This window comes from Nylanderia fulva, unplaced genomic scaffold (assembly GCF_048542155.1).
Source record: "Nylanderia fulva isolate GAGA-0341 unplaced genomic scaffold, ASM4854215v1 Scaffold94, whole genome shotgun sequence".
NCBI classification, from domain to species: Eukaryota; Metazoa; Arthropoda; class Insecta; order Hymenoptera; family Formicidae; genus Nylanderia; species Nylanderia fulva.
This window is the reverse complement of record NW_028191068.1, coordinates 282,441-297,713: the sequence shown is the minus strand read 5'-3', so window position 1 is coordinate 297,713 and position 15,273 is coordinate 282,441. Positions and strand designations below refer to the sequence as shown.

Below are 15,273 nucleotides of genomic sequence, written 5' to 3'. Positions count from 1 at the left end.
TGATCTGCTGAACAAAAAATGTAATAAACTCATAGCTAAATAATACACAATTACTAATTTACAGTTAAACACGAAAAACTCAAGTTCTATATAAAATCCTTGAAATTGAATCCTGGCAAAATCAACCGATTTTCTCACATGCTGAACTTGCCGAACGACAAATGTAATAAACCCATAGGTAAATAAAAGACAGTTACTGATTTACAACTAGTCAAATACGAAAAACTCAGTAACTATCGAATATTTAGCTTTGAACTATTACATATTTTGTTCAGCAAGTCCTAAGTTACAACAATACATGAAAAAAATCAATTCCACTAAAAGCTAAATCCTATCCCAAGTAACACAGTCTGGCTATATTCGCTGCAACAGCAAAAATGTAGCTAGTAAAACGTTCTGCCAGCCTTAATTACATCTATTTGGCTGCAAATGCTATTTTGCTGGATTTTTAACTGTAAAAGCGCTGCGATAGTTAATAAAAGAATCAAAATACAGCCACAGCAATTTTAGCTATATTTATAGCTGTAAAATCATTGTGACAGCGATCTGAAAATCCAAAATGCAGCCACAGCAATTTTAGCTATATTTATAGCTGTAAAGTCGCTGTGACAACGATCCGAAAATCCAAAATGCAGCCACAGCGATTTTAGCTGTATTTATAGCTGTAAAGTCGTTGTGACAGCGATCTGAAAATCCAAAATGCAGCCACAGCAATTTTAGCTGTATTTATAGCTGTATTTATAGCTGTAAAGTCGCTGTGACAACGATCCGAAAATCCAAAATGCAGCCACAGTGATTTTAGCTGTATTTATAGCTGTAAAGTCGTTGTGACAGCGATCTGAAAATCCAAAATGCAGCCACAGCAATTTTAGCTGTATTTATAGCTGTAATCTGGCTATAATTTGTATGTTATAGCAAAGAGTAACATGACTTTCAATTTTATGTTAAATTTAGTATGTATCAGCGATGGTCAGCGGACCCATGCATTCACTTATTGCGAATCTAAACTTATTACTTAAGGATAGTATATAATTCTGTAATCACAGTATTTGTATGAATTTGTGTCCGCATTACTAGTATACTTATATGTAAGTTATAAATTGTAATTATTTGCAATAATTAATTTTTTTTAATCTAAGCTTTTGAAGCAAAGGTTTCGGGTTGTCATAAGTTCAATCCCAGTTAAAGCAAAAAAAAATTTTTTAATATTTTTTTAACCTTTTTACGGAATGTTAAAATTAAAATTTAACTTTTATTGAATATTAATTATCCATTATTTGTATTGCTTGAATATTAATTATCCGTTATTTGTATTGCTTACTCCGATTGCTGTAATGTAGCTATGACAACGTCTTTACATCAAAATAGCTGTGCAACCGTATGACTGTGACAATGTCTTTACAGCAAAATAGCTGTGCAACCATATGACTGTGATGACGTCTTTACAGCAAAATAGCTGTGCAACCATATAGCTGTGACATCATTTTCAAAGCTTAAAAATGTTGTCCCACTTTTGCTGTTACAACTTTCTCAAAACGTCATAATGATGTTGTCGCAGTAGCTGTGGTAGACAAAAATGCTGCAGTTTAAGCTACGACAACGTTATCGCAGACGTTTTAAAGCTTCATGTGTTACTTGGGATGTATCTAATGTATCATTTTCCTCCTATAAAAATGATTCCTGAAGAAGAAAGACACACCTCGCATTGGCCGCAATAGTGCGAGGCCTCGTTCTTGCCGCGTCCGTGGAAGCGCACCTCCACTCCCTTGCTCTTCACAAACTCTAGTATCAAGCAACACTGTCGCATCGTCCGCAGCAGGCAGTTCTTGATGAGCTCGAAGAGCCGCGGATCCGACACCTTGATGTTGCGCGCCAGGTTCCACGAGAGATGCACCATCGGCACAATCGACTTGAATGCTTGCAACTTGTTCCACTCGTAGCGCTCGATCGCGAGCTGGTACTGCCTAGCCGTGAGTGGCCCGACATTCCACGCGATGTTGTTGCACCAGCCAACCGCCTGAACCCAGTGCACACAACCGGCGTTCACCCACACGAGGTCGCCCGGTCGCTGATGGAACCTGTACACCGGGATGTTCTCCTCATACAGGTCGTCCAGGTTCGGCCACCAGCTGCCGTGCAAGTAACTGATGCCGTTGCGCTCGCAGAGCGAGCATATCATGCCCCAGTAAGCATCCGGCACCGCGAACCACTCGCAATCACCTGGTCCGATATTGATGTTGATCGAGCAGAAATTGTTGTTCTCCTGGTGGCCGGGTGTTCTGCTGCCTGGCACCTGGAAACAATTAATCATTCTTCAAGTCCTACTCAAAACAATGTTATAGCTACATTAATCTATATATAAAAAATTTAATATTTAATATTTAATTTAAATTTAATATTTAAGGGGATCCTAAACGTTCTTGAGTTTCAGTCCTGTTTTATCGACAAAATGTGAGGTTTCAACTATAAATATATTTATTGGCTATACGGATTGTTTTTGAAATTAGAGCACTTCGCAATTTGTTAATATTAATACTTTAATTTGTACAGGAAAAAGATTGATGAATCTGTATAGTCTCATATATCTTGGTTACAGAATTATGAATTCTAAGCCTTCATAATTCTGTAACCAAGATATATGAAATACAGATTGATACATATTTTCCTGTATAAATTAAAGTATTAATATTAACAAAGGGCGAAGCGTTCTAATTTCAGGTAATCTGTATAGCCAATAAATAGATTCATATTTTATTTAATCTCCCATATTGTCGATAAAACAGGACTGAAACTCAAGAACGTTTAGAATCCCCTTAATATATTAAAAATTAATCTATGTATATGAAATTTATATATGTATTAATATATGTATTTACATACGTATTAATATACCCCTATTAATTTTGTTTCTAAATAAATAATTCTACCTTCATGTATAACTGCACAGTGTTCATCCCCAAGATCACGTGACCGACATGACTGAGCATGTTGCCGGCTGAGACCACTCTAGCGAAGGCTGGCAGTTTCATGAGCTCGTGTAGCTGCGGCTTCCATTTCCTCTCATCCGACAGATCCACGTTGGTACCAAAGCGCAGCATCTTGGTTCCTGGTCGACCGGTCAGACCGAAGGTGTTCTTCTTCCGTCTGACAGTCTGACCAGTACTGTCCTTCGAGTCCGAGTCCGACAGATTAGACGCGTGTATGCCACCGCCCTGAACCTTCTCCTCCCTCAGGCTCTCCTGGAAACTCGAGGCCTGGTACTGCGCGTACTTGGCGATCGTCGTGTGGCTCCGATGGCTGATACAATTCCAGACCTTCTTGTTGAGCGTGTGGTCCCAATTCTCCTCGCTGGTCTGCTGCATTTGGGTGCGCACCTCGATACCGTGATCCGGGTTCGCCTCGACCAGGGTTTTGGTCGAGAACAGACCCAGGTCTAGCTTGAGCGCGGCCGCGAGGCCGCGTATCACCGCGATCGGGTGCTTCAGACAGAACTCTTGCAGCTGCGGACTGAACGCGTCCTTCTTGTTCTCCAGATAGACGCTGGGTGTCGGTGGCAGCAATTGTTCCTTCGTCAGTCGCTGACTGGGCGGATCCGGAGGCGCCGGCGGCGGCGAACGGTCGCTCAGTATCGAGCAATTCGGCACGCCGTTCAACCCCTGACCCTTGCACGCCTCTATCAGCGTTCTAGCGTCCATCTCAATGCTCAGCTCCTGCTCCGGCTGCGACTCGCATAAGGATTCGAGCTTCAGATTCATCATCGTCGGTTCTGCAGCCTTAGAAATGTTGATATTCGCAGCCTCACTGCTCCTGCTCGTCATCGGCGTCGTCGTCGTCGTCGTCGCGCTGGAGGACAATGACGACGAGGAGGAAGACGTCGTCGTCTCGCTCTTCACCGTCGTCGCCGCCGTCGACTCGCACTTCACCGCCGCTATCGTCGTCGTAGTCGTCGCCGTCGTCGCTGGTGTCGTCGACGCAGCCTCCGATTTCAAGTGGCAAGAAGCCTCCTCCGGCTTCTCCAGCTTGATCACCTCCTTCAGCTTTTCCACGGCGTTCTCCTCGAGATTCGACGGCGAGAACGGACCGGAGCTCAACGTGCCGCTGTCGTTGACGGCGCCACTCGACGGTTCCTCCTTCACGACGGTGTCTAAACCATCAGAGCCGAAGTGCTTGAGAAGATCCTCCGCTAGTGACGTCGCAATGTCTTTCTGCGACAGCAGCGCCTGCAACTCCTGATCCGTCATGTCCAGATTGTCCTTGTTCGCTGCAGCCGCCGTGGAATTCTCCGGGTAACCGCTGCCGGCCGACGAGACCTGCGTGTAACCCTGAGCAGCGTACTGATTCGGCTGCTGCGGATACTGGCCGCCGTACTGGGCGCCGCCAGCCGCGATCTGCTGCTTCTGAGGCGGGTAAGCGGGATCGGAGGCGGATTTGTAAGGCATGCCTGGTGACTGCGTGGTGTTCCCGGTCGCCGCCGTGTTGTAACCGACGTTACTGTCGGAGAAGCCTGTCTGCAGCGCCACCGTACCTCCTTGCTGCAGCTGAAAATGCCGAGCAAAATTAAGAAATGAGCTGACTTCAACGTGCATTTACATCAAAATTGGAAACAAAAATTATTCTCGACAAAAGCTTCTTCTAGGAGTCTAAGAAAATGACGTCATTTTGACGCTTAATGCTGCAGCTGAAAATGCCGATTAAAATTAAGGAATAAGCTGACTTCAACGTGCATTTACATCAAAATTGGAAACAAAAATTATTTTCAACAAAAGCTTCTTCTAGGAGTCTAAGAAAATGACGTCATTTTGACGCTTAATGCTGCAGCTGAAAATGCCGATTAAAATTAAGGAATAAGCTGACTTCAACGTGCATTTACATCAAAATTGGAAACAAAAATTATTCTCGACAAAAGCTTCTTCTAGAAGTCTAAAAAAATGACGTCAATTTAATGCTGCAGCTGAAAATGCCGATCAAAAATAAGGAGTAACCTGACTTCAACGTGCATTTACATCAAAATTGAGAACAAAAATTATTCTCAACAAAAACTTTGAGTCTAAGAAAATGATGTCATTTTGACGTTTAATGCTGCAACTGAAAATGCCGATTAAAATTCAGGAATAAACAGACTTCAACGTGCATTTACAAAATTGAGAACAAAAATTATTCTTGACAAAAAAGCTTTTTCTAGAAGTTTAAGAAAATGACTTCAATTTAATGCTACAGCTAAAAATGCCGATCAAAATTAAGAAATAAGCTGACATCAACATGCATTTACAAAATTGAGAACAAAAATTATTCTCGACGAAAGCTTCTAGGAGTCTAAGAAAATGACGTTATTTTCTTAGACGTTTAATGACGTCAGTTTGCTACCTGGGCGGATTAGCGGCTCGACTAAATGGGATATCCGATATTTACCGGTTGTTGGGGTATCCCGTAGTTCTTGATAACACCCGACGACTGTCCGAGGTTCTGAGGATGACCGCCGTAGGCCGTGGGATGACCGGGCTGCCCTGGCCTTAGGCCCCGCTGCGCCGCCGCTTGCTGCAGCCTTATGTGCTGCTGATGTTGCTGCATCGCGCGATACTGCTGCTGCAGCTGGACGAATAGGGCCTGCTGCTGCGGCGTCAGACTGCCGTGATTTTGCTGCAGAAAGTGCAACATTTGGAGCTGCTGCGACGACATGTAATACGGCGGCGGTCGCTGCTGCGGAGCGGCTGATATCGCCTCGTCCGTCTGTTGAAGAGAGAAGAAAGATTAGACTTTATCTTTTGATACCTGATACATTACCATTTAGCCGTTTATCTTCTGTTTAATATTTATATTATATTTTTATCTTCTTTATATAGGTTTATTCTTCTCTCTTTATATACCTTCATTCTTCATAATTCATACTTAAACTCCTCTTATAAATAATTTTAAGATTTTCTGCACTAAGTTAAAAATTTAGCAATTCAAAAGTTTTATTAATTATGTGTTAATAAGTTTAAAAATTAAAATATAAATTAATAAATTTATTATCGCTGAAGCAAGTAAAGACATCTCGCAGGGAATATTTATCTTCTGTTTTAGCTTCTTCGTTCCTCTCTAACCTTAAATATAAATTAATAAATTTATTAACGCTGAAGCAAGTAAAGACATCTCGCAGGGAATATTTATCTTCTGTTTTAGCTTCTTCGTTCCTCTCTAACCTTAAATCGCTTGGTGTTCTGTACTTGAGCTTGAGGATAAGGAGGCGGAGGACCGGTAGGTGTTGCGCCATATTTATATGAGGGTCCGCCGGGTTGTTGCTGTTGCTGTTGCTGCTGCTGCCGGCTGGTAATTTCTGCACTGATCGGCAGATTCCAAGCATCTTCGATCGACGGCAAATGCCGCTTTCTACAAATAAAGATAACATGATATTATACGATATTTAAAATGTTATTTTTATATTTTAATTATATTTACATTTTACTATAATATTTAACATAATTGGAGATATAAAATATATAGATATATAAATACACAATGTAATATAATATAATATAAAAATAATATAAATACAATATAATATAATGTAAATATATATTAAAATAAATATATAAATATAATTAAATGTAAAATATATAAATATTTTTTTTCGCGCAAAGATAAATTTTTGGAGAATTTCCCTGGTTTTTTCGACTCACTTGGCAGCGACAGAAGGCATTGGTGCTTGACTTAGGTGACTCTGCAGAAAGTTGATGCGCTGTTGGAGGGACGGGTTCATCGGGTTGTTGCCACCGGACTTGACGCCACCCAGGCCCAGAAATGGGCCCGTGCAATTCGCTGCGCTGCTGTTTCCCCTGTAAAACCAGAAGGACAGGTCTTATCTCTGAAGTGACCTAATAACCCAATGCGAATTTTTCGCAATTCGAGGGCGCAAAACGTAAACCTGGCCTTCAACTTGCGCCACGTGCCGTCCTCGATTCTCCAAAAAATGTACGATTATGAGCCATCTAAAAATGCACACATGGTAAAGTGATGCGACGAGTAAATAACGCGATTGAGACGCGATAAGTTTGCCTGAAGAGATAGTGCGTGGAAGAAGAAATAACAATTTGAGGCCACGGCGAAAAACATCCAACGCTTGCATAATTGCTTCAAGTTCTCGATTTTACTTCTATTTAATTTAATTTTTTTTTTTTATTGAAATTATATTTTTGAATTTTATTTTGATATCAATAATTTAAATAAACTGTATTTTTAAATATATTAAATTTTAATTGCATTATTAAATATATATAATACATATAATTAATTTATGATATAATATATTAGACATTTAATAACACAATTTATTTAAATACAATCCAACAATATAATTTCAATGAAGAATACAAAAGACTAAAATTTAAATTTAAAAGTGAAATTTCACATAAAATTAATTTGACTATTATATCTTGTTCTTCGAATTACTTAGTCACTTCTTATTGATTTTTATGAACACTTTATGAATAATCTAAGCAACTTCTCAGCGATGTTTCAACATCCAAAATAAAAATGGCATTAATAATTAAAGCCTTAATAAATGTGCCCTTATTAATTTTGCATCGATTAGCTCCCACACATGTTCATTTGCTGCAATAATGACGTGACTGAAACATTTTGATTTTTCAGGAAAAAAAATGCCCCGCACTAATAACTCAAAAAGAGCTGAATTTTTGAGTTATGCGTATAATCGTTGCAGCAAACGAGCAATATGAAGTACGAGTTTTACCTAGATGCGTTGACGTAACAGGCCAGAGCGTCTTTCGGTTGACTGACACTTTCGTACAATATTCCCAGATTAGTCCAAGCAGCCGAGTGCGTTTTGTCTAATTGCACGGCACATATGTAGGCTTGCAGCGCATCCATAGGCTGATTCTGCTGCTGATACAGAACGCCTATGCTGCACCATGTGTCCGCGTTACCTTCCGATTTTTCGACTGAATTTCTGCCAAAATAATTAATCGCTTTCATACTGCATAAAAGGATAAAATATTAAATTTTTAATATAAATCACAGATAATAAAGGCCTAAAGAGCCATACGCGGATGTTGCTCTATACGTTTCCAAATAAAATCTAAATTCTTAAATTTATGTCAAAGAAATCCTATAAGCAATTAAAAAAAAAATAATAAAAAAATACAATCATATTTAAATTATTTCTACCACAGTATAAAAATTATTATATAATAATAATTATAAATAATAAAATAATTATTATTAAATAAATAATAATTTATTATTTCTTTTCGAATTATTTGACAAAATACCAAATTCTAAAAATCTATCTAGAAAAATACGGGGAAAATTTTTTGAAACAAATATAATAATAATTTAATAATTTGATAATAAATGTAATAATAGTAATTTATAATAACTTAATAATTATTTAATTTATTAAAATTCAAAAAATGCAATTTTTTATACCTCCGAATTTTTTCCGAATAATTCATCGACGTTTCTAATTTATCACAATTGTGTCACCTCACCTGTACGCGATAAACGCATCGTGGACCTTTCCGGAAGCGGCTAGACAGCGACCCAGGAGATAGAGGCTCTGACCACTCTTAGGTTCGGCCTCGATGGACTTTTGAAGACAGTGAATAGCTGCAGTCTGCTTCTGCTGCCTTGTTATGCCCAGCACAGAGCAATCAACCACGTGGTACATCCATCCTGCAAACGAGACAAGAGTTTCATCGTAAACACGCGCGATTTCGCTCGCCTCCTGACACCGCAACGGAGATGTTGCCTCGACGCTGGCCAACGAGCCAATGAGTCTAAACCGAATAGATTTTCACAGGTATAGTCTAGGGACAGCAATCTGTCCCTTTTCTAGGAAGTCGTCTCGCATTACCCGTCTATAAACATAGGCGTAGAAAATATCGTAATTTTCTTCACTTCTTCTCAGTTGCATTATGTTTTGTTTTTTTCTTTTAAGTATCTTCACGTAGCGATATTTAATTATTTACAGACTACATTTGACACACGAGCTATAAATTAAAGTATCTTAGTTCATTTTATTAATTTTTAATTTAAGTGATTTCTTTAAAGAATACGAAGAAGTTTTTTTCACATTTTATTTTACACAAATAATTCATCTTCTATACTGAAAAAAATTTATTGAATTCGAATAAATATTTATTTCAGTACTGTCTTATAAATTATTTATTTAAAAGTAACATTGATTTAATGTGAAAAAATATTTATTAAATATTTATTTGTTCCGAATAAATAATTTATAAGGCAGTATTGAAATAAATATTTATTAATTTAATAATTTTTTTCAGAATAGTATGCCAATTATATGCAGGAAAGTCTCATATATAATATAAAAATATAGTTGTAAAAAAAATAAAATGTTCCTTTAAAGAAGATATTTGAAAATAATCAAAGAAATAAAAATTTCATAAATATAGAATTCAAAAAATTTCCTTATAATTTTTAATACTTTATAATAATTATATTGATATCACATGCATTGTAATATAATATTACAATATTATAACACATTGTGCTATTGTAGTCTTATATATAATTTATATTGTCATTTTTATTATATATATTATGTTATAATAAAGAATAATATTTTATCTTTATATTGCGCACGATATAATGACGTCGATTTATATAGTCATTTCTTTCGCAATGCATTTACTCCAAGGATTAATCGTCGTGGGAAACCGATGCATAGCGGAAAGTTGTTTTTCGCGGCAAATACATAAATATGCGAACACGTGGCGAAACATCACATGGTTAATTAATTCCCTCGATAAGCCAGTGTTAACTGTTGTGCTCCCATTCATTTATTTCATGATTTTTAAATTTATATATTTTATTAATTAAGAAAAGCGTGTTTCTTTCTTCATATCGATTCGATAACAATTATTATAGATTGTTATTCCTCTCTATCAAATTATATTTTAATTTAAATTTCTTTAAACTATTATTATTTATTTCTAAACTTTTTTTACATAATCAATTTTCCTTTTTTTAATGCGCTTGCATTTCAAGCTAGACGGATATTATTTCAGAAATTGTCTCTCGAAATTGTTTTCCGTTTTCCCCTTATTCGCGAAACTAATAATTGTCGATCGCTACTTCGCTCGTTCGTCCACCTTTTAATGTTATTTATTCACCTGGCCTATACCTGTCCCATTCGGGATAAATGCGGTCTTCTATATATGTACATACTCAATTCGCAAATCTATAATACCGGACCTGCTTTCGCATCAGGCTCACCTGGCCCCGAACCTGGACCCATCTCGGGATCTTTTGGATCCCTCTCGTTCGATTTAAAACCCATCTTTTCCGAGAAATTCACTACCAATTCTTCGAATTTCCGAAAATATTGTAATTCCTTTTATCTAAAAAAATTACACCCCGTCTGAATTTTAATCTCCCGCTTTTATAATCCCATATGTAACTCTAGAATGGTAGAAACACCATATATGAAAGTCCACATCAATCGCGATTAAAATTAATCGCGAAATTTATTATTCAACTAAGCTGAAACGCTTCTTCTCCTTCGTCGAAAGTTTCGGGAAAAAAGAGAAGAAAGAGCCATAAACAGATCGTAAAGTAGAAGTCCCAATAGTGTCCAAGAGACAAACATAGTCTCCTAAAAACACAACCCCAAGAAAGTATCGAGACGTGCAACTTTCGTCGAGAAGCAATCTGTTCCAGGGGAACAAAAAGGACGAAAAAAATGTCCAAGAGAGTCGTTATTGTTTGAAAAGGACACGTCAGGACAATTCGAAGAAAGTCCAGGACGCCCAAAGACATAAAAGACTCTCATTAGACTAAAGGATTTCACTTTTTCTTTGCAGGAGTGTGAAGAGGACATTTATTTTAGACGAATACAGGCAAAGGGTTTTTCCAGGTTTCCTGAAGATGGAATATCATCCCCGCGAGCAAAACGGAAGTTCCGAGAAGAAGGAACGACGATTTTCCCTATATCAGCCTCACTCGAATGCGGTCGGTTTAAGGTTCTGCCGGCTGCACTCTGCCAAGTAGTCTGCAGACATGTGTATTGATTTATTCCGGGTTAGGGTGGGCCGGGGATGAGACGGAGAGGCCGATCCAAGAGAAGGGAGGGTGAGTGAATGAACGAGGGACAGAGAGGGAGCGCCGTGAATGGGACGAAGCGAGAGGGAGCGAACTTCGGGGTTGTGGGAAAACTATCCTCGGTCTCCGTTTCTCTCGCACACCTGCCCTATGTCCCTCTGCTTCCCGTTTCTGTTTCAGACTCTGCGTAGACTAGAATCGGCGATCGAGTACGCCGAAGTGTCCCCCTAGAGCTAGTAAGTCGGAACCTTCCGGAGTAATACAAAGTTGCTTTACAGTGACGTCGACGTTCAATTCTATAATAACGCACGCTTTCACTTTTTTAAAAAATGATATTTAATATACAAATATATATATATATATATATATAGGTACATAACATTTTTTAAATATTATATCTGTCATTTATTATACAGGGTGTCCCAAAATTACTGAACACCCTGTACCACGATTTTTCCTCAGTAAAAATGTCGAGGCAGGTTATCAACTTTTTGCATGTTTCCAATTTTTGCCATCATGTATGCAAAATAAACAATAAAATTTTAAAAAATTTTTTAATTAAAATTAACTGAAAAATATGATTTTGTTAATATTTTATTTCCACGAAACATAATTTACAAAAAAAACCTTTTATTTTCGCTTATAACTTGTTATAAATTATTATTAATGCCTCGATATTTTTATTGAAGAAAAATCGTCTCCAAATAACCTTAAAAATCTCCCCATTAACAGGGAATTTTGGGACACCCTATAATAATATATTATATATATATATTCATTTATATTATATTATAATTAATTTAAAATAAAATGTCAAAGTTGTGAAATTTATTTTTATTAATCCCATTTTCATTTATCTAATATCCTAAATTATTTTATAAAAAAAATTACAATAAATTCAATTATGCATAAAATAATTTTCAACGCGTATGGAAAATTTTAAAATATTTTGCCGAATTTACATTCATTTTTAAATAAAATTTACTTGTCGCATCTTAAATATTTAATACACCCTCTTCTCTACCCTCTCTCCTAGCTGAAATACGTCAAATAGACTTTCATATAGAATTTTCCGAAAGTATAATATTCTTGTTTCACATTCCTCTTTCTTTCCATGAGACGTCTTAAATATTTATATATGAAATATTTGCACAATACCCTAGAGTTAGAATGTGTCGGAGCCTTTAAGTATTTCCGAACGCGATAACTCTCGTCTCTCCTTCCGAACACAATATTTCTTTCTCGTCTTTCCTTTTTCCAGCATCTTTTGAATATTTATATAGGGCTCCAACAATATTTCTTAGCGCGAATCAATCTTTTCTTTTCTTTTTGTTTAACAAAGATACCGATTAACCGATAATTTTGAAATTTTATGCAAATATAAAGAGATAAAATTTGAATGTCTTAACAAATGGAATCTCTTCTCGCTTTTTTTTGTGTAAACACTTTGCTTCCGCAAATTGATCGTTTATATCGTGTATCGCAAATTAAACCGAAGAGTTTATCTCCGAGTCATATCTTAAATACATATTTTTAAAAAAAGTCAAGTGATTTATAACAAAGTTAGCTTCATAACACCTGCTCCCTATTCTTCTACAAAAAAATGTATTTAAGATGCAAAAATAAAAGTCTTAATTTAATTTCCTATTTTTGTCAATTAGAATGCTTTTAATTAAAAATTTTATTTTATTAACAATTTTATTTTATTATTATTTTATTATTTATCTCCCTGTCTATCATGTGCATAGATAGAGCAGATTAAAACCAGAAGGAAAGTCCTCTACCGCTTTGCGATCTTTGCAATAATTAATAAGAAATTAATTTTAAAAAATCAACCAATCGCGCGAGTCGACGGTTGCTAGGCGCGCGAAGTTCCAGCATTGCCATTTGCTATTTGTAGAACGCTCCGCCCATCGCTGGCGCGCCTAGCAACTGCACGGAGATTGGCTAATCTATTTTAATTAATTTCTCATTAATTATTCCAAAGATCGCAAAATAGTAAAGGACTTTCCTGCTCGGTTTAACCCGCTCTACACCTGCATACGAGAGATGGACCGATTATTATTATTATAGAATCTAACCTAACCTGTACGTTTGGGGAATTTATATCTTAGAATAAATTCATTTTATATACCTCGTTATTTCTCTATTTGCGTAATAAAATAATCGTTCGGAATGATTAATTAATTAGATGACAGATGCAAACTTACCCAGCTGACGGCAGATGTCGGCCTTGAGATGCAACGGCAGTACTTTTTCCTTCAGCAGAGCCTCGTAGTGCTCCTTGGCCAGCCGGTACTTGCCTTGAACTTCGTACAAGTGAGCAATGTGGAATTTTACTGCAACACAAAGTTCCTCGATCAATTTCCTTCTAGCAATCGAGAAGATAATTTTTATTCGTCGAAAATGACTTTTATCAGATTTAAGGGGGAGAAAAAAAAGAAGAGGTCGAAAAAGAACAATTAGGATTGATTCCAATTAATTTGCTTGATAAGCGTCCAAACCCGATAAGCAAATTCGAAAGACTGGCACACAAACGAAGCGCGACTAGCTATTTAAAAAAGCGCTGCTTCCGGTGGGAATTTATAAATTCCCAGTATTCGAGAAGAGAGAGAGAGAAGAATGACTCCTAGGCCTAGGAATCATCAAATCATTACGCGGAGAGAACCTACAATTCGACGTCATGAATCAGCAGCAGTCATTCTGATTCATCTTCGCGAAAAACTTCCGTATGTTCAGGTTCTACATATGAATATGTGACGTATATACGAGAAAGAGAGGGGAAATCCTGACTTCGACTTCAATGATGACGTTCCAGAGTCAATTTTTCTCGGAACAAAGAAATCGTCATCTATGGCGAATTTTGCCAATCTTGAATTAATATTCGAGACTTGCTAATTATTAATATTCTTTTATTATAATTTATTAAAAGAAAGTTTACATCGCGCATTTAATACCTATTAATTAAACATATCACTCTACAAAATATAAAATTCATTAATTGCTCGTTATATCGCCATTAAAAAATAATCATATAATAACATTTTGATTAATTAACATTGCTTAATTCTTGATGATATTTGAAAGTTATTTTTAATTGAAGAAATAAAAAAATTATCGTATACTTTTACGCCTAAATTAGGCATCCTGTTATAGAAAAAAATCTATTATCAATTAAAATCTTTCTATATCAAAAATTTCATAAAATAATATATTTTTATAATAAATTTCTTCTATTGAACATTTTTTTCCATATATATTCAAGGCAAAAAAAATTTTATTTAAAGATGACTGACAATCTGATGCGATAAAAAACCAGAATAAAATTAAAGAACAAAAAATGATACGAAATTGTTATAAAAAAAAAATCTATTATCAACTAAAAAATAATTTATAAACTAAAATGTTTCTATATCAAAAATCTCATAAAATAATACAATATTTTTATAATAAATTTCTTTATATCAAAAATCTCATAAAATAATATATTTTTATAATAAATTTCTTCATATATAATAAATTTCTTCTATCGAACATTTTTTTCCACGTATATTAAAGCCAAAAAAGAATCTTATTTAAAGATAGCTGACAATCTGATGCGATAAAAAGCCAGATTAAAATGATAAAATTAAAAGACAAAAAGATGATACAAAATTGTCGAATAACTCTGCAATCCGGCTTCAACTATAGTTCGCGATTACGCGAGATCGAGTCATCTCGCTATTGGGAAAAGGCGGTCAAGTTCGCGGAGGAAGGAAAGTGAACGAGCGGTCGTGCGATCGTCGACGGATGTAAATGGAGACCGCGTTTTCCCGGGTGCGCGAGGAAAAGGAGGCCTTATATATACACTTACTCTCGAGCTTGGAGAAGGAGGCAGGTGTGGTGGCGTCGATCAGGGCGAGGGTCAGGTGCTTCAAGGCGGCGTCGAACTCAGCGTGGACCTTCAGCATCAAGCCGAGCCGTAGGTGAACCTCGCAGGCCCGCGGAAATCCCGGTTCCACCCATAGCACCTGCTGGAACGCTTTCACGGCCCTGGAACACGCAACGAAACGAAAGAGTTATTTTCGAGAAAAATATCAGCAAATTTAATTACGGGATATACGAGTGCGCACGTGTATCTCGATAAGCTTTCATTTAATTGCCACGCAGTCGCCTTCAATTAATGTCAGATGGACTGTGTGCACAGTCATTTTATATAAATAAAATTATCTA

General features: G+C 36.6%; 1 protein-coding gene across 2 annotated transcripts in view; it reads right to left on the bottom strand.

Moving 5' to 3' along the window:
- Positions 1-15,273, bottom strand: part of Utx (Utx histone demethylase) — a 91,416-nt gene that overhangs the window by 6,559 nt on the left and 69,584 nt on the right. For both annotated transcript variants that reach the window (XM_085490009.1, XM_029310660.2), the window contains 9 exons: positions 14,915-15,093; positions 13,272-13,400; positions 8,487-8,670; positions 7,730-7,945; positions 6,660-6,815; positions 6,183-6,369; positions 5,410-5,727; positions 2,928-4,538; positions 1,700-2,293 (listed from right to left, as the gene is read on the bottom strand). In XM_085490009.1, coding sequence (XP_085346135.1) covers positions 1,700-2,293; positions 2,928-4,538; positions 5,410-5,727; positions 6,183-6,369; positions 6,660-6,815; positions 7,730-7,945; positions 8,487-8,670; positions 13,272-13,400; positions 14,915-15,093 — 3,574 coding nt within the window. The remainder of the gene's footprint in view (positions 1-1,699; positions 2,294-2,927; positions 4,539-5,409; positions 5,728-6,182; positions 6,370-6,659; positions 6,816-7,729; positions 7,946-8,486; positions 8,671-13,271; positions 13,401-14,914; positions 15,094-15,273) is intronic.